The following is a 22,347-nucleotide window of genomic DNA, read 5'->3' as shown; positions in this document are numbered from 1 at the left end:
CACGTCAACACCCTCTTTGGGCTCAGTATCATCCTGCAACTGGGCTGGCATCCTGCAGATTCCTTTGCAGGCTGACGGGGTGGAGTCAGGACGCCCCAGACCCTTCCTAGCTGGCTGCTTCTTCACCACCTGCCAGCGCCCCCTGCCCACCCCTTACAAAGACCCTCTTGAGTTCTTAGCTGCAACATCCCCAAGCCCGAGGCTGCCTGTCCCTCCTTTCTCCAGTGAAGGGCCGGGTCCCCTCCGCAGACCTGCACGCGGCATCCCAGCCTCCCCGGGTGCCACCCCCAGCCAGCCCCAGCAGCCTTCTCCATCCCCAGACAGAGGGAGGTGGGTCTTTCCTCCCAGCCTTCTCTATTCCCTTGCTTAATTATGCCTGGGACTTTGCCACCCTGAGCCACGTGCAGGGACTCAAAGGGAGCATGCCTCAGGAGAGCAAGGAGACGTCAAACATCACTTTTCAAAACCATCACACAAGTACAGTTACCATGGCGACGAGGCTGGTCCCACAGAGACTCATGCAATAATCCACAATGAACCGTTTTTTTTTTCCCCCATAGACACAATTTCTTCACTTTGCACCTGAGGTGGCTTCCTGATCTCCGAAAGGCTCAGACCCTACAGGAAGTGTCGCGATTGGGGTCCAAAGGGGAGGCCTGGCAGGCCCGGACTCTCCCTCATGAGCCTTCCAACTGGAATACCTTGGAAATCATCTTTAAGGGAGTGATTCCTTTGAGGGGCCGCCTCTGCAGGCTCGTCTCCAGCTGGAGGGGCTCAGGGTGGGTCCGAGGGAGAGAGACCCAGAGGACGGAGACCAGGAGAGGTGGTCCTGGGACAGGCAGACACTGGGGTGCTGTGATGTGGGCGGCCACCACCTGGGCAAGCCCTGAATCTTCTCAGCAGGTAGGGACAGCCGCTGTGGCCAGGCAGGTCCTTGCAGCCCACAACCCATCTCACTGCCTATCTCCCAGGCAGGCGCTTTGCAACCTGCATAGCTCCTCTGACCCACAAGTCGTCATCTGTGAAACGGCGCACATGTGCAGCTCCCTCAGGGACGGCGTCAGCACTGGCAGCCCGGCACCTGCCATGCGAGATGCGCTCAAGCTCCGCCCCTTCCACTCCTTGGCTCGCTGCCCCAGCTCCTATCTTTCCCCACATATACAGGATACGCTGCAGCTTTCTAAGTCGTATACGCTCAACACTGAGCGCTCCCACAAAGCAACCACTGAAATGCGGATGTGTGCGGGCTCTCAGCGGCCGCGCGGCCTGGAGCAGCCACAGGAGGACCCCGTCCTGAGAGCAAAGGGGACAAGCAGGTGCACGCCTCGGGCCGCAGTGCTGCCGAGAGCAGAGGTCATCCTGGAAAAACTTATTTTCTCGAGAGCCTTTCATGGACAGAGGAGAGAAAGGCTTCCCCGCGGCTGCCACGATGATGAGCCTCCTTGCTGAGTGTTTTAGTCTCTGGGAGAAGCCACAAGAGCTCCGTGCACCAGCCACATCCTGCAGCTGGCTGGGTCTCCACTGTCCTCCCTCCGAAAGGCCTCTCTTAGACCCGGGTCCCCCCAGTGTGCTTCAGTCTCTGGGACCCATTCAGGCCAACATCCTCAGTAATGCTCCCTGGGATTCCTCAGTCCACCGCCACCTGACCTGCTCTCCTCCCGACCACCGGCTCTCTGGGCAGCGGAGACCCAACCTTACCCCAGGAGAGGGCTGGCCCTCACCCTCAGCCAGCAAGAGGTGACCTCCAAGCCCCTGGCATGCCTGCCTGACACCGAGCCAGGTCCCTGCAGGGCCCTTCCTCCCCCGTCACCGCCCAGCTGTCTGGACAAATCTGGAAGTGAGCCGCCCTGCAGACCCGTGTGGAGGGGCTAAGTCAGGAGCCAGAGCAGGCAGGCAGCGCAGGTCTGGCCAAAGGCACCTGCAGCCCCCAGGGGCCGCTGCTACTTACTGGCATCCTGGGGTGCGGCGTGAACAGGGGCGTCTGAAAAGGAAAGCACAGAAATGAGAAAGATATGACTTGCTTTTAACCACCTGCGTCTAAGAGACTTGACCACGGGGGAGAACGCAGCCCCAGCATTTCCTTTAGTGATGATTCGTGTTGACAGGTACAATCACATATTTCTTTCAAGTCCCCGAGGGGTGATCAAGGCAGGGCAGAAAAGCACTGTGGTTAGATGGGGGACCCGGAGTCACACCCCCACTTAAAACTTTGTGACCATCTGTCAGCTTCCATTCCCACATCAGTAAAGTGGAGATGAAACCTTCTCTGTTCAGGGTGCCCTGGGCTGAGATGGAGAATCCTTGTGAGTAATCGGACCCTGGGACACCGCCCCCGACCCCCAGAGTCTGTCACCAGCAGCACCCCTGGGCATGATGCGTGTGAGAAGAAACCAGGGGAGGCACCCTCTGGCCACTCCTTATCCGGGCACATAGAGCCACGTGGCCCTCCAGCCCCACCCCGTGTCCATGCTGCCATTAGCGCTTCACAGATGCCATGGCTTCTCCAGCCACAGGGCATTTGCACCTGCTGTCCTTTGGGAACACACTCCCATCCTCCCTTTATCCGGTCGACCACAGCCCATCCTTGGGGCTGTTTTCAACGTCTCGTCTTCCAAGACCCCCTTGCCCCTCTACCAAATATAAATTAGGTCCCCTTGTTACTCTCCCTAACTGCACCCTGTTCTTTCCCCTGCTGGCATTTCCTATAACTTGTCACATACGTGTTTCAGGGCCATCAGAGGACTAGAGTCTGTCTCGCCCACCAGGCTGAAGCTCTGTGGGGTCCAAATACCACCAGTGCCTGGCTCACAGCAGGTGCTCAGAAAAATAAGTGAGTGGGCAAAAGAACATCACAGATTCTAGTCTGAAAACACAATGAAGTCAAAACAGAAGGAGAGGGGCGCCTGGGTGGCGCAGTCGGTTAAGCGTCCGACTTCACCCAGGTCACGATCTCGCGGTCCGTGAGTTCGAGCCCCGCGTCGGGCTCTGGGCTGATGGCTGTTTCCGATTCTGTGTCTCCCTCTCTCTCTGCCCCTCCCCCATTCATGCTCTGTCTCTCTCTGTCCCAAAAATAAATAAACGTTGAAAAAAAAAATTAAAAAAAAAAAAAACAGAAGGAGAAAAGCAAATTTCCTAACCTCAGCCTCTATGTCCCCAAATACCAGTCTCTTCTCCAGAAGAAACCACCGTTTCCCAGTGTAGCAAGTTTTTCTAAGTACTTTTACACAATTATGAATGTATAAAAATGCATGACTTTGCACACGAATTCTACAAGTATCAACAGCAAACACATGGTTATTGGTCCTTGTATATACGTGTAAAGCCACATATTCTCTACAGCAATGAAGAGATCAATCATCCGTTCTCCCTGCAGTGTGGATAAGAAACTGGGAGGCAGACAGGCAAACTGCTTCACGGAACTCCCACAGCCAGTGAGCGCACCTCAGGAAGTGGCCCCACCGGCTGGGCCGTGAGCCCATGCTGGGTTTTCCACCACATGTCTGTTGCGTGCCAGTATCTTCTCAAGGCCACATACATTGTGTGTGTGTGCGTGTGTGCACATGCATGTGTGTGTGTATTTTTATAAACTAGGACTCCGGGATATGGATAGCCTATGGTTTACTTCATTTTCTGCCACGTAAGTTGCCTATAATACTTCATTATAAGTAAAACTACAATGTATGTCCCTGTACACGTTTTTTTCAAATACACACAGTGCAAACACTTCTCTGGGACAGATGCCTGGAAGTGGCATTTCTAAGCTACAAGCACACACTTTATGATACGTTAATACTGAGTAACTCCTCAAGCAAGTGTTACCAGTCTGCCCTCACACAACACAATAGTGCTCATTTCCCTGCATGCCTGCCAACGTCAGATGTTTCCAGTATCACACAAAAGTTTTATATGACCATTTGCGGCTCTAAATATAATTCTGAGATTCTTCTAACACCCTTATGGAATGGCTGAGTCTCATTCCGACAGGCATGCGTGTGGGGGGAGACCGAACAGGGGAGTAATGATTTAACAAACACAAACGACACAGAGTATAATTTTCTGTCATCCTGCAGATGGGATTTCTGGGTGTTCAGGCTCTCATCTCCTGGCCTCCATACTTAGATGGTTCCCTACTTTGGGAATCGAGCAATTGGCCAACCCTGAAGCCATGTTCAACTTCCCCAAAAGCAACTGATCAAAGCACAAACTACTAAGGCTGGGAAGACACATTAAGATGGAAAAAAAAAAAAAAAAACCCAAAATATGCTCCCATATTCATATGGCAGTTGTTTTTAATTTAGTGTTTATTATGTACCAGAAACTATACTACATACCCTGTATTAATTCAGTTGGTTTTCACTAGAAATGTACTATAGCTGGGTATAATAGTTTTTCGTAATAGACGAGAAGGTGAGGTCTTTGAAGTTAAACAATATACCTAAGATCAGTGCTGGTTGATGGCAGATAAGGGACTCAGGAACTCAAGCCCGCTATTTCGTGGCTCCAAAGCCCAGGCTCTTACTCAACACCAATCACAATGCCTGCCCTCATACCTGCACGGGGTGGAATCATGAGTCATGGTTATATATCCACGTGCAGTCTTACTCTGGACAAAGTCTCCCCCTGCTTGTCTCTGGACCTCAACTTACCCGTACCTAACAGGTGGGTACATATTCTGTGTCTAACCAGTGTTCTGCTAAATAGTAACCGTGCTTGTATTTCTGGATCGCAAGACCTAGGAACAGGCAATCTCTATTAAAAAGATGTCTAGGGGCGCCTGGGTGGTGCAGTCGGTTAAGCGTCCGACTTCAGCCAGGTCACGATCTCGCGGCCGTGAGTTCGAGCCCCGCGTCAGGCTCTGGGCTGATGGCTCAGAGCCTGGAGCCTGTTTCCGATTCTGTGTCTCCCTCTCTCTCTGCCTCTCCCCCATTCATGCTCTGTCTCTCTCTGTCCCAAAAATAAAATAAAAACGTTGAAAAATAAATAAATAAATAAATAAAAAGATGTCTATAACTAAGTGAAGAGTGGGGGAGGGGGGCTGCCTTAGGGATTCAAAGAAGGAGAGGATGAGAAGCAGTGTAACCTACCGTTCCAGGTAACCCAGGGGGGCCGGGAGGACCAACTTCACCCTGGATGAGAAACAAAAAAAAAAGAAAAGAAAAGAAATGACCATTTATCCTCGAGCGAACTCTGCTTATCCTGGGACACCTTTCCCCAGGCGACAGAGTCACACACGCAGTATCTCCCATGAAAGACAGACTCCAAATTAGAGACTATTTCAGACATACGAAAAGCTTATGTTTTGAGAATTATCTAGGCCACTCTGGGCAGCTGTCGATCACTCCTATCACTCGATGCTATTCCAGTGTGAATGCGGAGATAAAGTGATCCACTGTCCATCTTCTTGCTGATGACACTTAGGCTGCCTCCTGCCACCACAACCCACGAGACAGCAAACATCCCCACTGTGCGCCCTTGGGCACAAAGACATGTGCCCCCTACAGACTCCACGGGCCCTGTCCCGGCCCGTGTGGAGGGGATGGGCTCTTCGCAGGGGGCCGAGGGGACACATTTACATTCCCGTAAACAACACAGGTCTGGGAGTTAAGCCTCTAGAGCCTTAAACCTCAATCTACCACTTTATACACTTTTTACCTCTTTGGGCTTATTTACCTCTTTGCGATATACTGATAATAGTACATTCAGCTCGTATCATATGGGGGCTGACTGACATCATCTTCTGCAGGGGCCCCGTAGGGAGGAAATCCGTACATTTGACCTGAGGGGAGAGGGGCACTGGGCAGCGCCATGCAGGAGGGACTACAGAGAGTGCACGGTCCCCAAAGCCTGTCACTCCACATGTGTCACATGACGCCTGGACTTGGATGTCTGTGCCCACACGTGTTCCGAGTGGCCCGAGGTCAGGAGGACTGTGGCAGGCTTTCCATGTGTGGTTAGTGAACACAGGAATGAATAAAGCTGGCTTAGACAGGGACAAGGCCACCCTTAGCAAACAATAATAATACGGTAAACACAGTTACATTGTTTCCGTCTTATTTCCATGGTTATACGGTATTTAATTCCAGTTACCGGGTTATGTTTATACATGTTTTAACTTTTTAAAAAAATTTTTTAATGTTTATTTATGTTTTGAGACAGAGAGAGAGAGAGAGAGAGAGAGAGAGAACAAGCTGGGGAGGGGCAGAGAGAGAGGGAGACACAGAATCTGAAGCAGGCTCCGGGCTCCGAGCTGTCAGCACAGAGCCTGACGTGGGGCTCGAACCCACGAGCCATGAGATCATGACCTGAGCCGAAGTCAGATGCTTAATGACTGAGCCACCCAGGCACCCCTTAACTCATTTAATCTCCATAGAAATGCCTATAATGCAGACACTATGGTATGCCCATTTCATTCATAAATAAGGATAATGACACATAACATTCATGCACCTGCTTGAAGTCATACCCAGCACATGGCTGAGCCTGGTTTTAAGCTCAGAACCCAAGCAGCATTGCCTTCGCTGAAGTTCCAGAATTTTTGTTTTGTTTTTAAAGAAAAACACTTTCTTGGTGCTATTTGCATTACATGATTTGACCCAGTTATTCTCCTGACACTGACTTCCTGATGCTCCAGAAGCAATCTCATTTAACCCGGTGTACCCCACGTGAAAAAGTCCAAATAATCAGAAGTTGAGTGTTTCCCAGTGATAAAGGAAATTTTCATTTGTGTGGGCCCCGGGCTCCCAGGGAAGCTACACTTTAACATTTACCAACATGAAAATGACTCAGAATACCTTCAGAGCACGGGCTCTATTTCTGCCCCAGCACATATTATACATCTGCTTTGTTAAAAAATAACAATAACCAGAAAAAAGCATTCCAAACATAAAGATAGGAAAAACAATAAACCCCCCTGGTTCTGGTAAGATTAAAGTCATACAGCTTTGCACATACTAAAACCACAAGAGAAAGTCCGTAACTCCCTGGAACGTCCTTTGTCATGACAACTTGTAACCCTTTTTGTAAAGTCATCTATAACCCTGCAGCACGTCTGTCCCCTAGAGGGCTCTCTTCTTGGTGAAGATTCTGTGTCCAGGCCGCTGTCCTAACTTGGGCTTGAATAAAACTGTTTTCCTCTTTAAAATTTTAAAAAATGGTTTGTTCGTTTTATGTCAACACTAGGGAATGTGTGGGTGTGTATTATTGAGGAGAGGACTGGAGGAGAAACGTGTCTCCAACCCAGAGGACCTAAAGACTGCCTTTCGGGTACAGCCAGCACCTCTCCAGCACTGGGGGTGGGAAGGTGAGGAGGAAGGAACAGCAGGTGGCCAGGGAAGACCCCCGTGGCCCCTCTTCGTGGCTGCAGAAAGACCTGAGCGCCGGAGTTAACTAGACGGGTGGGTTCCGATCCCAGCTCCTGCAGGAAAACATGAAGCCCTCAGCAGCCCTTGCTGAGAAAGGAGATGATTGTACCCACTTTCCAGATGCCATGGGGTTTAAACGCGCGTCGTGGATGGTGGCCAGGAACGGACTGGCAAGCAGAGGCAGTGACGTGTAAGAAACAGTCGGATGGGGACAGTGTCGCTTTAATGTCTTGTTTTGGATTTTCGACCAGAATTATCATCACCACCTATTTCTCTGGAGAAAAAGAGAGGCCGGATTTTCTGGACGCGTGAATGTGATTCTGCCACGGGCCTGACTGTTCTGCGAGAGCAATAAAAGGAGCTTTATGGTCTCACTGAGTCCTTTGCATCCTGGAAATGAGTTTCGCAAATGAAAACTGCGATTCTGGAAAAACTGACAGCACGACGCCCTGCCCGTTTCTAGACGGCAGGTCTGTTTGGAGTACAGCTCTCAGCCTCCAGCCCAAGAGGGAAGCGGGTGGGAGGCCCTCTGGGAGCCAAGAAAGGACAGGTGGACCGAGAACGGGAAACAGGAGGGGACACGGGGCGGGGGGGGGAACCACTGTGCGGGAGAAGGGGAGACACAAGCCCCCATGGGTGTCGCTCAGGCGCCCACGGGCCAGGCCGTCCAGAGGCTCTGCCCTGCAAGGAGCCAGGACGCTGATCCGACAGGCTGCCGGGGCTTGGGGATTGATAGCAACATGCTCTGTTCGCACACCCCTGGGAGAGTGATGTGGCCACTTTGCAGTGCTTTAGCTTCCTCATCTGGGCAGCTGTTGGTAACACGACCCCCGTCGGGTTGTCCCGATCGAGTCCACGGCACCTCACTTCACACACAGGACAGGAGTCACGCTTCCCAGCAGCCCTCCGAGGAAGGGTCAGCGGAGCGTGGCCGGCCAGCACACTGAGGCACAGAGAGGTCAGACAAGGCGCCACCAGGTTGCAAGCCAGACCCCGCTTTGTCTCGGAGACGCGCGCCCTCTCCACCACACGACAGGCACCACACACATGCTCACGAGGAAGGCTGGGCGACTCGGGTCACTGAGGACCAGGAGGCCAGCAGCAGCTCCTACCTTTTTGCCTGGGTCGCCTTTCAGGCCTGGGAGGCCCAGCTCCCCTTTCTCGCCCTGCGGTGAAAGATGAAACTGGGAAACACCAGATCTCAGCACCTGCCTTTTCCCCATAAGAGCAAGCGGACCTTGGGCAAAATCCCTTTTTTCTTGACCTGCTCTTGCCTTATCAGTAAACGCCAAGGTGAGGCCCAACTTGGGCGGCTGGCTGTCATTAGGGGCGAGGCACCTGTCATGACGTCCCGCCCTGTTCCCATCAATTCCATCTGAAGATGGTCCACCCTTTGCGGATAGATCTCTCAGTCCCTGTCCCTTTGCCACAGGTGACACACCAGAGAAGCTTGGTCCCCTACCTTCTCTCTTCCATAAACCTGGGGAAACACCCCCAAGCCCCAGCCAAGACCACCCACTGCTCCAGGGACTGAACTCCAGAGGGGGCGGCTTTGCAGGGGCACAGGAGAGGTTCGTCACTTACCTGCTCTCCTTTCTGTCCCCGCACGCCTGGAAATCCTGGAGTACCAGGGACACCTGCCTCTCCCTGTGGAAAAAACATGGCACCTCTGTCCACTCAATGCTCACTGAGGCTCCCCTGTGCGCCAGGCCATGCACGAGATGGTGCTCTCCCCTCGCTGCTCTCCTGTCCCCAAAGACTGTGGCTCAGTGGGGACGACATGGAGAGCAGAGTGGTTCTAGAGAATCTGCTCGCTGGGGTGTCTCCAAGCTTTTTCTCACTTCGGCCCATTTCATCACCAGGAACCCATTATACCTGTCTGGGTGTTTCCTCCTCCTCCTTGTCCTTTAGGACTCTGACACAATGACACCTCCTTGTCATCTTTCCCGACATTCCCCAAGTGTGAGTGAGGGGCCTCCCTCCTGCCCTCCCACCCACACCTGCATATCACCACTCACTGCACCTGGTCATTGCTCTTGGTTGATGGCTGTGAGCCCAACACAGCGATGGATGCATAGGACATGCTGATAATCATTGGGTAAATAAATGAATGCGTGAGATGAAGGAAGTGAGCCCCCAGACAGAACTGATACAGGCCTAGGGCATCACAATGAGAGAATGCATGGACTGAAGAATGGAATGAATGAATGAATGAATGAGAAAGAAAGAAGGGAAGAAAGAGAAGAAAAGCAGGAAACAGAAGGAAACAGAAAGAAAGAAAAACAAAGAAAGAAAAGAAACAAAGAAAAGGAAAGGGAAGGAAGGGAAGAAAAGGAAGAAAGAGAAGGAAAAAAAAAGAAAGAAAAGGAAGGAAGGGAAGAAAAAGAAGAAAGAGAAGGAAAAAGAAAGAAAGAAAGAAAGAAAGAAAGAAAAGGAAGGAAGGGAAGGAAGGGAAGAAAAGGAAGAACGTGAAAAAAGAAAGGAAGGAAGAAGAAAGAAAGAAAGAAAGAAAGAAAGAAAGAAAGAAAGAAAAGGAAGGGAAGAAAGGAAGGGAAGGGAAGGAAAGGAAGGAAGGAAGGAAAGAAGGAAGGAAGAAAAAAAGGAAGGAAGGAAGGAAGAAAGGAGGAAGGGAAGGAAAGAAAGGAAGGAAAGAAGGAAGGAAGAAAAAAAGAAAGAGAAAGAAAGGAAGGGAAGGAAGGAAGGAGGAAGGGAAGGAAAGGGAAGGAAAGGAAGGAAGGAAAGAAGGAAGGAAGAAAAAAAGAAAGAGAAAGAAAGGAAGGGAAGGAAGGAAGGAGGAAGGGAAGGAAAGGGAAGGAAGGAAGGAAGGAGGAAGGAAGAAAGAAAGAAAGAAAGAAAAAGAAAGAAAGAAAGAAAGAAAGAAAGAAAGAAAGAAAGAAAGAAAGAAAAACAGACCTTGTCTCCAGGTCGGCCTGCCAGGCCCTGCTCCCCAACTTCACCCTGGAGACAGAATAACAGACACGCCGTCATGTCCCACAGACATTTGCAGAGATGGTGGTCATTCCCCCGCTGGCCCCACACGTTCACAGCAGCGTCTCTGGATTCTCAGGCACGCGCATAGCAGGGTTACGGCCCGCGCTCTATGCGGCCACGCAGGCTGTGGAAACCCAAGCGCCCGGCATCTCCGGAGGGAGGCCTTCCACACGCCCTCATAACGTCTTTCACTTCCCCCAGAGAGAACCCCTGCTAGAATCTCGGATTGCCCCGACAGAGTTTACGCAGGTGAACCCATTCATCCTGAATCGAAAAGCCTACAATTCAGAACAATGAGGGGCCAAAATCAGGGACTCCTAGGTCCGTCCAGCTCTGAGCTGTGCTAACTGAAGGGGAGCCCAGGCCCCACGCTGGGTCCAGCGATGAGGGAGAAGCCGTTGATGAACACGTCCATGCTCACCACTGTCTTGTGGTTGCCGTTCAGACAGGCAGCCCCAGGGTTGGAGGTGGGTCAGAGTTTTCTTTGCTAGCTCCCATGCTGGGTTACAATAAAACCAAGTCTTGGGTGAAATTCTGGTAAACCAGAAAGCAGCCCCCCAAACAGTTACACACCGGTTCCAGCAGATGGGATGATGTTTAGTCCTCAGCCATTAGGTTCCTAATTAGCATTTTGCGGTGGGTTGAAGAAGGAGCCACAGGCCCAGAGGGGACTGTTCCCTGATCCCAATGCATCCAGATGCTGTGTTTCCCTATAAATCACTGACTCAAATCTGTGCGTGTGTGTGCTGGTGGGGAGGGACTGTAATTTCTAACCAACAATGCGTCTTGAGAACCATTCTGGACAATTTCTGACACCCATTACGCTATCGGCATAGATTTCCATAAGGAAACGTGGTTTTCTGATAAGTGAACGGGCACATGAGTGAATGAATGAATGAATGAATGAATGAGTGGATTTCTGTGCCCATCATGGTCTCCCCTGCAGCTACGCCAGACTCAGCTGGTAGGCAAGACCTCCACCATCCCCTCGTCTCAGAGAAGAAGGTAAGAAAAAGAGAAAAGTAACCCAAAACACTGTTCAGCTTTAAACAACACAGCAATATCTGATGCGGAAGGTCTGGTGCCAGCAGGGGAACTCACGCTGGAGTCGGCACAGAGAAACTCTCCCCACGCTCCCATCCCCTGACTTCCCGGTGTTTACAGGCACCATCAGAGAGAACCACGCTGCCCCAGATAGTGCAAACACCTGCCACTCAAACGTGCACTTTAAATCTACCAGGACGGCAACATCCTTGCTGTGGGAATTGCTTCTCACATGCTGAGGAAGGCACTGAGGGTCCGGGTTTGCTTACAAGGCGTCTTCAACGGCTTCGGAACTGCTTCCTGAATCCGTGCCGTGAGCTCTAAGTCAAAGGCACAATGGACGGAGGACTGGACAGCATCTTGAATTCTTGACGTGAACCCGAAAGGTCGATCCTGTAAGCCAGGGCCGTCCCCTGACAGACGCATGAGCCCACCATCCACCACTTATCCGTAATCTCCTCGGAAGATTTTAATCTTCGGTTGGCATTTTACCAAAATAAAGTTAACAGGACCCCAGGCCAGATCCTCTCTGAGGCTACCCAGGACATTGTAGAAAGTACCAAAACTGCACACATTCATAGTTTTGAACTTCCTAGAGAAGTGTTTTAAACACTTTGCACTAGAAATCGTGCAAAACCAACACGTGAGCTGGCACAGTAGGCCTGGCTGTTTGAATCTTCCAGTGAGTGACCACGAGAAATCGAAAACACGCAGGCGGAGAGACCACAGAAGTCCCTGAGGGCGCCTCTCTGAGCTCAGCCCAGCACTTCCCGTGATGTGATCGATGGCCACCTTCTGGGGACCCGCGTGCACAGGGGAGAGACTGCATCCGAAGCCCAGTGGACAGAGTGTGGGAATTCACACGTGTAAGCCCGGGAGGGCTCACCGATTTACAAAGTTGGGAAAACACAACACTGAAGTATGGTTCACAGCACACGATCTGCCAGGTCAAGCCAGCAAACCTGCGCGTTTTAAGTCCTTTCTGGAAAAGGGTAGAATTTCAGCCAAACACCGAAAGGTGTTTTTAAGACCATGACATTCACCCCACACAGCCACCTCGGGGCGTGCATGGACACAACGCAGCAGATGACTTATGGTATTTCAGGGATTTGGGGAATTGTTGCAAGCACATTGTTTAAATGCAGATGTTGCTTCTTAAAGTACGAAGGAGCACCGTCTTGTGAGTGGTAACAGGACAGCTCACGGGGGCTCACGGGGGTGGAGTCCTTGGAGTCTGGAATCCAGACAACAGGAGGTTTCCTGGTGGACCTCGGGAGGTTCTGTCCACATCTGAGCACGTGGGTATGCTTGACGTAGCCAGGTGCTTTCTAACCTGCTTTTTCTCCTCTGGCTTCTTTCGGTCTTCTAGAAAACGGCCACTTTATGAAAAAGCAAAGCAACGCCAGGGGCCCCGCATCTGGCCCAAGAACACCTTCCCCGGCCAGCAGGGTGATCGGGGTCCTGCCTTCCAGAGGGCAGCTGTAGAGTCCGGGCCACTCCTGTGCTCTTGCTGGGCTGAGGTGACCTCCATCCTCCATGCAGAAAACCCTTACTGAGCACCTGCCAAATGCCTGACCCTGGCTGGGAACGGGCGAGCAGAGGGGACAAAGACCCAGTCACGGTTGCTGCCCTCGACTAGCTCATAGCCCAGCGAAGTGCAGGTGGGAGGGGCAGAGGCAGTGCCCAGGGCAATCTCTTGTCTCTACAGACTCCCCTAGAGCCAACGTACCTGCACCTGCACACCACACATGCACCCCACACACACACACCGACACATATCTCACACACACACACACACACACACACACACACACACACACACACACACCACATGGTCTGTGCTCCCTGCATTCAGAGCCCAGGCCAAATATGAGATGTCGAGCTTTGGTCCTCGAGACAAAAGGAGACTCTAGCCCAAGAGGTGGGGCTCCAAGGGCCAGCCATCCAAACGCAGCACGTGGGGTCCCCATTCCCACAGGAGGTGCCCTGTCCAAAGGCACAGGAAGTGGCCTCTGCCTCCCCCACAGACCCCAGCATGCAGGGACCATGGAGCAGGGGGTGAGGGTGGGAGGTGGGGACTGGATGCCACAGACTGCATCAGCCAGGAGTAGGGGCCAGGCTTTAGGGAGCTCTGGAGGGACACCAGAGCCCCAGGAGGAGGGGAGAGGGAGGAGGGAGACAGACAGACAGACAGAGAGAAGCCCCTCTTGTTCCTCACTGCCAGGTGAGCTGGACAGTGATGAGTTCTTCTTAAGGCCACAGCTCTCCTTGAGACCCCTCAGCTACAGGTCCCCCTAGGAACCCGCTTGGCCCTCCTCCCTCTGTCCTAGGTGTGGTGTGGTCATTCCCGCTGCCTGTGTCTGTCCCTGTGGGGCCCGAGCCCCGGGGGCCACGAGACCCCAACTGCCAGACCACTCACACCGTCAACTGTGGTTCACACACAGCCTAAACACCCCCTTCCGAAGAGCCCACTGGCGGGGAGGAGGCGGGGTCCGTACCCTGGGGCCGGGTTTTCCAGGCAGACCGTCTTCCCCTCTCTCTCCTGGCTGCCCCTGTAAGGAATGCAGAGAGAGGTTGGCAGGAGAGGGCCAGGCTCAGGGGACACACTCAGTGCTAGTCACTGTCTGGTTCAGGAGGAGAACCACTCGTACCGGGGTGGCAGCTGTATAACCTCTCAGATTCCACCTTCCAGGCCTCTGCTTTGGGATTGTTTTTACAGAAGCATAACTGGGTAGAAAACTGTGCTTTTCTCTCACTGAGAGACTTGGGAGCACGGAAGAGGTCACATGAGCGATTCTGAGACTGCAAGATCATCGGTTAGCCCTTTCCTCCGTCGTGAAAACCAAGGGAGAAAGACGGAGAATATTTACGTTAAATACCCATGGAATGAAGTTATATGCATGCTTATTCTGTATTTGGTCGGGAAAAAGTGGAGGTTGCAAGGTACTTATCGAAAAGGATGAAGGATGCTCCCGTAATATTGAAAGGCCGCATTTCGCGGATGGTTACGGGCATACGTGCTGAGCCTATGTGTGTTTGGTGGGAAGGTATCAAATTTGCTGGTGCAAATATTCACGCTGTGCTCTTGTAACTGTTCACCTGCAGCGTGCGAACGGGGGACTTGCTTCCCAAATTTATGGTATTAACCTCTGACTCTTTTCCTAATGTTCCTACCATGATAAGCCGCCCCAGAATATTTTTAAAATTAAAGTCTCTTAGGTTACGAGTATCCGAACCTTGTCCCTCCCCGCAAATACAGACGTATTCCGAACACATTCGTGGGAAAGCCCGAGGCTTCCACATGCTTTTGTCTGGCTCAGTCACCTAAGCAGAAGTGAAGGACTTTCCCACGTCTGACCTGGTGAACCCCAACATTCCCGAGTCCTGATCCAGGCCCCAAGCCATCGGTGTATTTTAGAATTTACCAGCAATCCAACATCCCTTTCCTCCTGCGTTTTGGGCCCCAAAGTCCGGCCACCCCCGTGCACACCAACCTTGGGTCCCGGCAGGCCTGGGGCTCCATTCTGCCCGTCCTTTCCAGGCGGGCCCTGGTCAAGAGAGAAAAAGCACAGCAAAATAAGACACATGTTTAGGGAGACTGCACCGAGCGGCTTTTGGCCAGCCGCTGGGGGCCACCCCCACCTCCTCAGGGGGGCTCTCTTGCCAGTGTGCTGCCGTCTCTGTGGGGCCAGGCTGGCCTACACACGCCTGATGAGGGAGACGGCCCTCACCCTCTGGCCAGCATCCGGGGTCCGGCCACTCTGGACGTGCGTGGTGGGCGAGAGGGGGCCGACGGTCCTTCGCTACCTCTGCTTTCTGCTTCCCTCTCTCTCTGGGAAATCTCCACCAACATGTCCCCCCTTCCCAGTCTCCTGGCCTGGCATTCACCAAGTCTGCCTTATGCTTTCTAAGGGCCACACTGAGGGGCTCTGTGTCCTCTCCTCCCTACAGGCTGCCTCCTCCCCCAGCCTGTCCGACAGGACAGGTGGTGTTACAGGCACGGGGACAAAGAGTCCCAAGGGCTGAGGGGTGGACTCTAGGCCCCACCTGGGTGATGGGGACACGTGGGCTTTTAACCCCCCGCTGCCTGGCTCCGCCTTCTGGTATTTAAGAGTTGTTTGCTCTTCTGATTTTCCTTGAGACTTGAGTGGCGGACCAGGTACACACACACCCCCATGACAGAGGGAAATCCTTTCCCCTCAAGATGACATTTTACATGTCATTACTTTGGCAGCTGTAAGTGCTATTCAAAAATGATTGTTATTTTAGGAAACCTGGTCATTATTCCACCAAGAGGTCTCCTGACACCCAAATTAAGATTCTCTTATTTCCTGGTGTCTCTAGTCTAGGCTGGCGGCCTATCGGGAGGGCAGCCCCGCCTCTCCAGAGCAGGGGTCGCAGGAGTCAAGGCCCTTGGAAGGGCAGGAGGGGAGCTCACCTGGCCTCCGTGGAAGTATGAGCTCACGGAGGAGCAAACACTGAATCCAGAAGTAGCACCCCAAACTCTCAGTGGCCATAACCTCCCCCCTCGACACCCTCCATGCCTTCAAATACTTTTTCCTCTGCCTACGACTCTCTCCCCTCCTCTGAACGTTCACACCAACACACATACTTTTTGACGAGCCCATTAGATCAGGTGTGATCGTTAACATGTTTGAGCTTTCAGGGGACACCGCCACCTGAGGAAAAAGTCTACTGGTGACACTGCCATTAACTGTGTGTTCGTGAATGTGTGCCGGTCACGCTGCAACGGAGCAGGTGTTCTAGGTGTCGATCAGTTCACCCCCGAGTGTGCATCACACCCGTGCATGGACGGCCCACATCCTAGGGGATTCAGCAGAGCTGAGAACGCGGACATCCCAGCCATCACGGTCCCTGCTGCCTGGGGGACCTCCATCCACAGCCACCGACGGACCTGCCAAAGGTCCAAGGGGCACTGCCGCCGGGTGCTACGCGGTCTGATTCAGCTCCATCACCTTGGCTGTGTCCGGATCCCCTCCAGGGCTGTGGGTTCTGCTGGCTTCCCCACCCACCGGCCCACGAGGGAGAGAGAGAAAACTACTTGTAAGGAAATCCCTTCCAGTGGAGCTGAGGCCTCCCTGAGGGTCCCCTACGGGTCTATGAGGATGATCGTGCCGTCACAAGGTGTCACAGGCTCACAGGCCACACCTACCACTGGGCGCTGAGGAGCTCAGGGCCAGAACTAGGAGATACACCCAGCTTTAATGGCACACCCATTATGGGAGTGAAGATGTTAAGGTTTCTGAGCCCCATCCTCGGGGCTTAAAAGACAGGAGGGAGCCTCCAGATCCCCAGGATCTTCTGAGTTTGGGAGTGAGGAAGGGCAGTCAGGATGAGGACAGGAAGCGTTCAGCCACTGTCTTTATTTATGTTCCCCCCGGCAGATATCTCTTAGGGACAAGAAGTCACTTTAAACAGCCTTCAGGAGCCTCCAGGTAATGAGAAGAAAGGTGGTGGCCTGGGGAGAGGGAGCCCCAATCTGCACCCTGGCTGGGGGACCCTGGGGCCGCAATCCCAGGAGACTGAGTTCGTGGAAGGCACCACAGTAGGAAGGGACCAGGGGAGGAAAGGGCGCAGCAACTGGCCAGCAGACCTGGAGGCACCCAGCCATCCCAGCATAGACCAACGGAATCCAGGGAAGCATGGGGGCAGGGACGACCCTGGGGAACTCACCGCCTGCCCAGGGTGCCCAGGTTTTCCTGGGAAGCCGATCTCTCCAGGTAAACCCTGAGAAGGGAACCACATGGGAACGGTTAGTCTGGCCTCTCTGGAGCATCAGAGCCTTTCCCCAGTGCCTCTCCTGGCCGGGCCCCAGGCGCCTGGCTCTGATAAGGATGAACAAGGCTGCACAGACTTCAGGGCATCTGAGCGTCCTTAGTGCAGGCCACTGTGAAACACACAATCGTCACACCGTGTCTGGCCTGCAGTCAGAAGCCACCACATTGGCTCTTACCAGGTGGGACGGGTGGAAAGGCCTCGCTGGTTGCTGGGCCGGCCCCACCCCCACCCTCTGCCTACAGGGGCATTTTCCCTGCTGCACAGCAACTGTGTGTGGGGAGCGTGTTGACCTGTGTCTACCCCAGCCCTCTGGCTGCCTCAGCACCAAATCACGAACTAGTAAAAGGCACCTGAATGGGCACCCCCACACTAACATACCTCCATCCATGTGTCTGTCTCTAGAAGCAGCCAACCAATGTGCTCCAAGAGCTCAAGAGGTATTTCTAGACTAATCTAAGGGTCTGAAAGCCCAGAGGCTGGGGTCCTCCTTGTTTATGCCTTTGCTCTCCTCTTCGATGAAGGACAAACAGATGGCCACACATAAAGATGCTCCTGGTTCCCATGGGCCATGAACTCTGTACCTAAGCACCCCTGTAGGGGAAAATCAAAGCCAGTCTTACCGGGGGGCCTCCGGGTCCAGGGGGACCGGGGACGCCAGGTGGTCCTGGAGGGCCCTGGAAAGAAAAAGTAAAATGTGGGTGACAATCTTGCATGGAGCAGTCTCCTGGTGACGATATCCTTTGAGAGGGGAGGAGGGAAGGGGACACAGTGACCAGCTGTCTTAGTAATGCTTTAGTTTTCAAACAAACAAGGAACAAAAGCAAAAAAGAAAAGGTCTGAAATAAAATTTGCAAAATGTTGACATCTGTTATATTTGGGGCGATGGGTATATAACTATTATATTATCTATTCTATCTCAAGCACTTGAGCATTTAAAATAAACACATGAACGCACTTGCAAGCTTCTACGTACACACGCAGTGGGTCAAGCCATTACCGAAGATCTTGAAGGACGGTGGTTCCCGAGCATCAGTCAGCATGGAGTCACCAAGGGTGGGTGACATGGGCCTCCTGTCCCAGCCCCTCCCCCCGATTCCGTAGGTCTGGGGTGGGGCCACAAACGGGTACTCATGAAAGCTCCCCCCACAATTCTCTGCGGACCAGTCTGGACACCCACTCTCCAGCTTCCATTCTCCATTCCCTCGCTTACACTTGGGACACCTGTGGCCAGGAACAGACGCAGGGAGGGAAGTGCTCCACAAGCAGAACAGAATCACAAGCCAGGGCTCCAGCCTGGATTAATTGCTCCCTCCTCCATGCTCAAGGCCAGTGTAACCGTGTCCATCGGACTCACATGCCCTGTGAGGCAGAGGCCCCTCTTGCTCCCTCTGCATCTCTCACAGGGACCACTGCAGGACGTGGCATACAGCAGGTGCTCAATAAATGCTTGAAGAAGTCTACTGAATTTAAGGGGCACTAAGAAGAGGAGCCTGTGCATCCAGGGAGAATGATGCCATACCGCCACTAGAGGGCGATAAATACTAACAAATGGCAAGGGCTGCTGCTCCCATGGACTGTTCCCTTTCCTGCCACTGGGGGCGCACGCGAGTCAGCAATGGGCACAGAACCTGCTTAGCTGTCCCTGTACCTTAGTCGTGGTGTGTCTTTGCGGGTGGCATCTACTTTGGTTGGGAGATGTGTGCTTGGACCAGACACAACTGAGGGGCCCGGCAGAGCAGGATGGTGGCCTGGACAGGGTCCTCCCTGCAGGATGAGGGCCAGGGAAGAGCACCGAGAAGGCTCGTGGCCCCACCCCTACAGCCATTCAGACCCAACACCCAGCTGAGCCAATTCAGCTCTGCTCGCCTCTTGACCAAGCGAGAGTCCTGCAGGTGACTGTCCCAGGATCACTCTCCAGAAGGCACGTTCCAGGTGACCCTGCTTCAGCATGACCTCTGGGGTTCTCACGCCCCCTCACCACCAGCACACAGCTTCTCTAAGGCCCCTCCTGACCCCACATAGCACCGCCTCTGCTCGAAATCTGGACACATTAGTCTTCTTCCCTCCTTACACACCAGGGGCAGTGATGGCCCCTGGAGCATTTCGTGCTCTTTCAAACATTCCAGAAAGTTCCAGAAAACTGGCCTCCTGACGAGCTCATTCCTCTGACCCTGTGTCCCCTTCCTCCTTTGTGTCTTGTAAACACCCCTCAGGATGCTGCCGTCCCATGGAGTGTTGGAGTAAGAGGATTGTTCATGATCATCTACTGGAAATTAAACCTCCTTATTTGACAATAATGAAAACTGAGACCCAGAGAGGGTAAGCACCCCCGCTAAAGCCACACAGCCATCATCTCCAGAGGATCCTTGACAGGCTGGCTGCTGCAGAATCACCCAGAAAGCTTGTCATAAATAGAGTATGTGGGCCCCTTGTTTGGACTCTGAGACAGGTCTGGGCCAAGCCCAAGGGGACAGTGACTTTGGAAACACTCTCCCAGTAACCCTGAAGAGCTGCCATGTCTGGGAATCACACTCCATGTTCACCGTAATGGTGAAAATTACAGAAGCACAAGGAGAGAAGCAGGGATCCATACGAGGAGAAAGAGAAAACACGGAAGTGGAAGAAGGGTCTAGGGAGGGGCCACTCCCGCTCGGTGTTCCCTCTGCCCTGCACTTTATACACTGTATCTCGTTTCCGTCCTCCAGGAATCCTACGAAGTGGGTCTGTTCCACCGTACTTTATACAGGAAGAACAGGACCTTGGGAGGGAAAGTGACAGGAGACAAAGCCGGCATTCAGACACGAGGACCCTGGTTCCGTCATCCCTCCTCCCTGTACCCACCCCTGCAAAGTGTCTGCACAGCTTGGGGATGCGGGTCTGAGCCCTCGGTTCCAACCCCAGTCACCCCTTGGATGGTGTTCTCCTGAAAGACTGTGTGTGCATTAAGTGGGAACAGAACTTTCCATACAGGCTCAACTGGGTCTGTTCCACCTCCTTTGTAGGGACCCACAGCACCTGTTTCACTGCTGTGCACACAGTAGGGGCTTAATAACAACCTGTTTGAGGTTGCACACTCAGGTAAAACAGCAAAATCCTACACAGTAATTAAACTCTATAGCAGCCACTTAGAGAGACAGAGAAGCCGGAAGCAGTGGGCATGGCTGACAGAGGGTCTGGGGACCCATTTCCAGCAGGGAAGGGGGTGGGCCACTGGCCCCAGCCTCCTCTCACTGACAAGGAGCGTCTTGTGTGTACAGATGAGAAACACGTGGTGGGGAGAGGGGACAGCAGTCAGGATGGAATGCCAGCCAGCCAGCCGCTGGTGCCCCATGGACGCTGCTCGGAGGGCCTCACCGTGCCTTCAACAGCCATGCAGGGACACACGGCTCTTCTCAGAGCTGCCGCCTGGCCTCGGCTCTAATGTCCACATTCTGGAAGGGCTGCGATCAGCCTCCTCCAGGGGCCCAGACACCTCACGCAGAGCAGACGTCCACTGTGGTGGAAACTGAGATGGTTTTGGATACAGCCTCTGGCGAGCCACAGGGTCAGTGGGGCAGGAGCCGGGCCTGGGGAGGACCTGGGCATAGGCCAGGGATGGCCATTCCTACCTTAATATATATGGCCCCATGGTCCCCGTCTATTTCAAGTCCCTGCACTTGGGGTCCTGTTAATCCTTGAGGAAGCAAATGGAACCCATACCTGCTAGCTCCCAGCCATACGGCAAGTTCCTTTCTTTATGAAGGTCCAGCACCTTGGTCTCTGAGGTGGGATCCTGAGGCCTACACTGCTCAAGATCAAACAAGGTAAGGCAAGACCAGGAGCCCAGCGCCACCCCATGGCTGGGGGTTTTATTACTATCTTGGCCTCCTGCCTGGGCACCAGCCCCAGTACAAAAGTCTGAGTCAGTGTGAAGGGCTAGTCAGATGGTGGCAGGGCCCCTCGGGGAGAACAGGGGTGAGGCGTGGCAGTGGTCCCCACCTGGGCTTTAGCCGTGGAGACAGCAAGGACTGGTCTGACTCGGGGTATGTTTTGAAGGCAGAGTGGGCGAGATTTAACAACAGTTAGGGTGTGTGACGGGAAAAGGTAGGTCGAGGACCCGATTGTGCTTGCCCAACACAGGCGGGTAGGTGTGGCGCCACTGCCCAGATGGGGAGCACTGGGGAGGAGCGCAGCGGAGGAGAAGGTGGCCTTGGTAGTTCTTTAGGAGGACGTTAGGTGTCTGAGGCCAGGCAGCACCCCAGTGGAGCCTCCGTGCGGCAGGGACCCAGGGGAGTCTTGTGGGGGGCCGAGATCTGTGCATGGTCTGTGCCCAGAGGGTGAGCAGAACCGGGGCCCTGCATGAGATCCCACGAGAGGCAGCGGATGGGACCCTCCGGTTCTTTCAGGACATGGAAAGACGAGGAGGCAACAGGCAGGCCCAGACCCAGCAGCCAGACTGCAGGAGGAAAACAAGGTGTGAGCTGCCAGAAACCGGAAGGAGAGCCATCATCTGGGAGGTGGAATTGACCTCTCCTTGGCCAGCTGTCAGGCAGCCCTGGCCCGGACAGGAGCTGGGTTGGTGGCGAGTGGAGAAGAACGCGGAAGCGCATGAACTCAGGAGACGGGGAGTCGCATGAGGAAGTCGACCTGACGGTGACTCGGGAAGGGCCGCTTGGAAAACCACTACTCATGTCCCTTCTTCGGGAAACCATGGGAGGTGTCTTAGACCCGCACAGGGTTTCTGACCAAGGGCAGAACTTCCTGTCTGCTATTTGTTTTAGTGTTTACTGGAGTGCCTGGGTGGCCCAGTCGGTTGAGCATCCGCCTTCGGCTCAGGTCACGATCTCGCGGTTCGTGGGTTCGAGCCCCGCATTGGGCTCTGCGCTGACGGCTTGGAGCCTGGAGCCCGCTTCCGATTCTGTGTCTCCCTCTCTCCCTGCCCCTCCCCCACTCACACTCGGTCTCTGTCTCTCAAAAATAAATACATATTTAAAAACTTTTAAAAAATGTTTTATTATTTTGAGAGCGAGAACGTGCACACTAGCGGAGGAAGGGCAGAGAGAGAGGGAGAGAGAGGATCCCAAGCAGGCTCCAGGCTCAGTGCAGACCCCGATACAGGGCTCAAACCTACGAACCGTGAGATCATGACCTGAGGTGAAATCCAAGAGTCGGA

At 53.4% G+C, this 22,347-nt stretch overlaps 1 protein-coding gene across 3 annotated transcripts in view; it reads right to left on the bottom strand.

Moving 5' to 3' along the window:
- Nucleotides 1-22,347, bottom strand: part of COL22A1 (collagen type XXII alpha 1 chain) — a 261,626-nt gene that overhangs the window by 96,491 nt on the left and 142,788 nt on the right. For all 3 annotated transcript variants that reach the window (XM_045453570.1, XM_045453572.1, XM_045453571.1), the window contains exons 24-32: nucleotides 17,816-17,869; nucleotides 17,091-17,144; nucleotides 14,891-14,944; nucleotides 13,895-13,948; nucleotides 10,275-10,319; nucleotides 8,946-9,008; nucleotides 8,474-8,527; nucleotides 5,085-5,126; nucleotides 1,949-1,981 (exon numbers count right to left, since the gene is read on the bottom strand). In XM_045453570.1, the coding sequence (XP_045309526.1) occupies nucleotides 1,949-1,981; nucleotides 5,085-5,126; nucleotides 8,474-8,527; nucleotides 8,946-9,008; nucleotides 10,275-10,319; nucleotides 13,895-13,948; nucleotides 14,891-14,944; nucleotides 17,091-17,144; nucleotides 17,816-17,869 (453 nt within the window). The remainder of the gene's footprint in view (nucleotides 1-1,948; nucleotides 1,982-5,084; nucleotides 5,127-8,473; nucleotides 8,528-8,945; nucleotides 9,009-10,274; nucleotides 10,320-13,894; nucleotides 13,949-14,890; nucleotides 14,945-17,090; nucleotides 17,145-17,815; nucleotides 17,870-22,347) is intronic.

This window comes from Leopardus geoffroyi, chromosome C3 (assembly GCF_018350155.1).
Source record: "Leopardus geoffroyi isolate Oge1 chromosome C3, O.geoffroyi_Oge1_pat1.0, whole genome shotgun sequence".
NCBI classification, from domain to species: Eukaryota; Metazoa; Chordata; class Mammalia; order Carnivora; family Felidae; genus Leopardus; species Leopardus geoffroyi.
The sequence above is the reverse complement of the archived record's forward strand: the minus strand, read 5'-3'. Positions and strand labels throughout refer to the sequence as shown.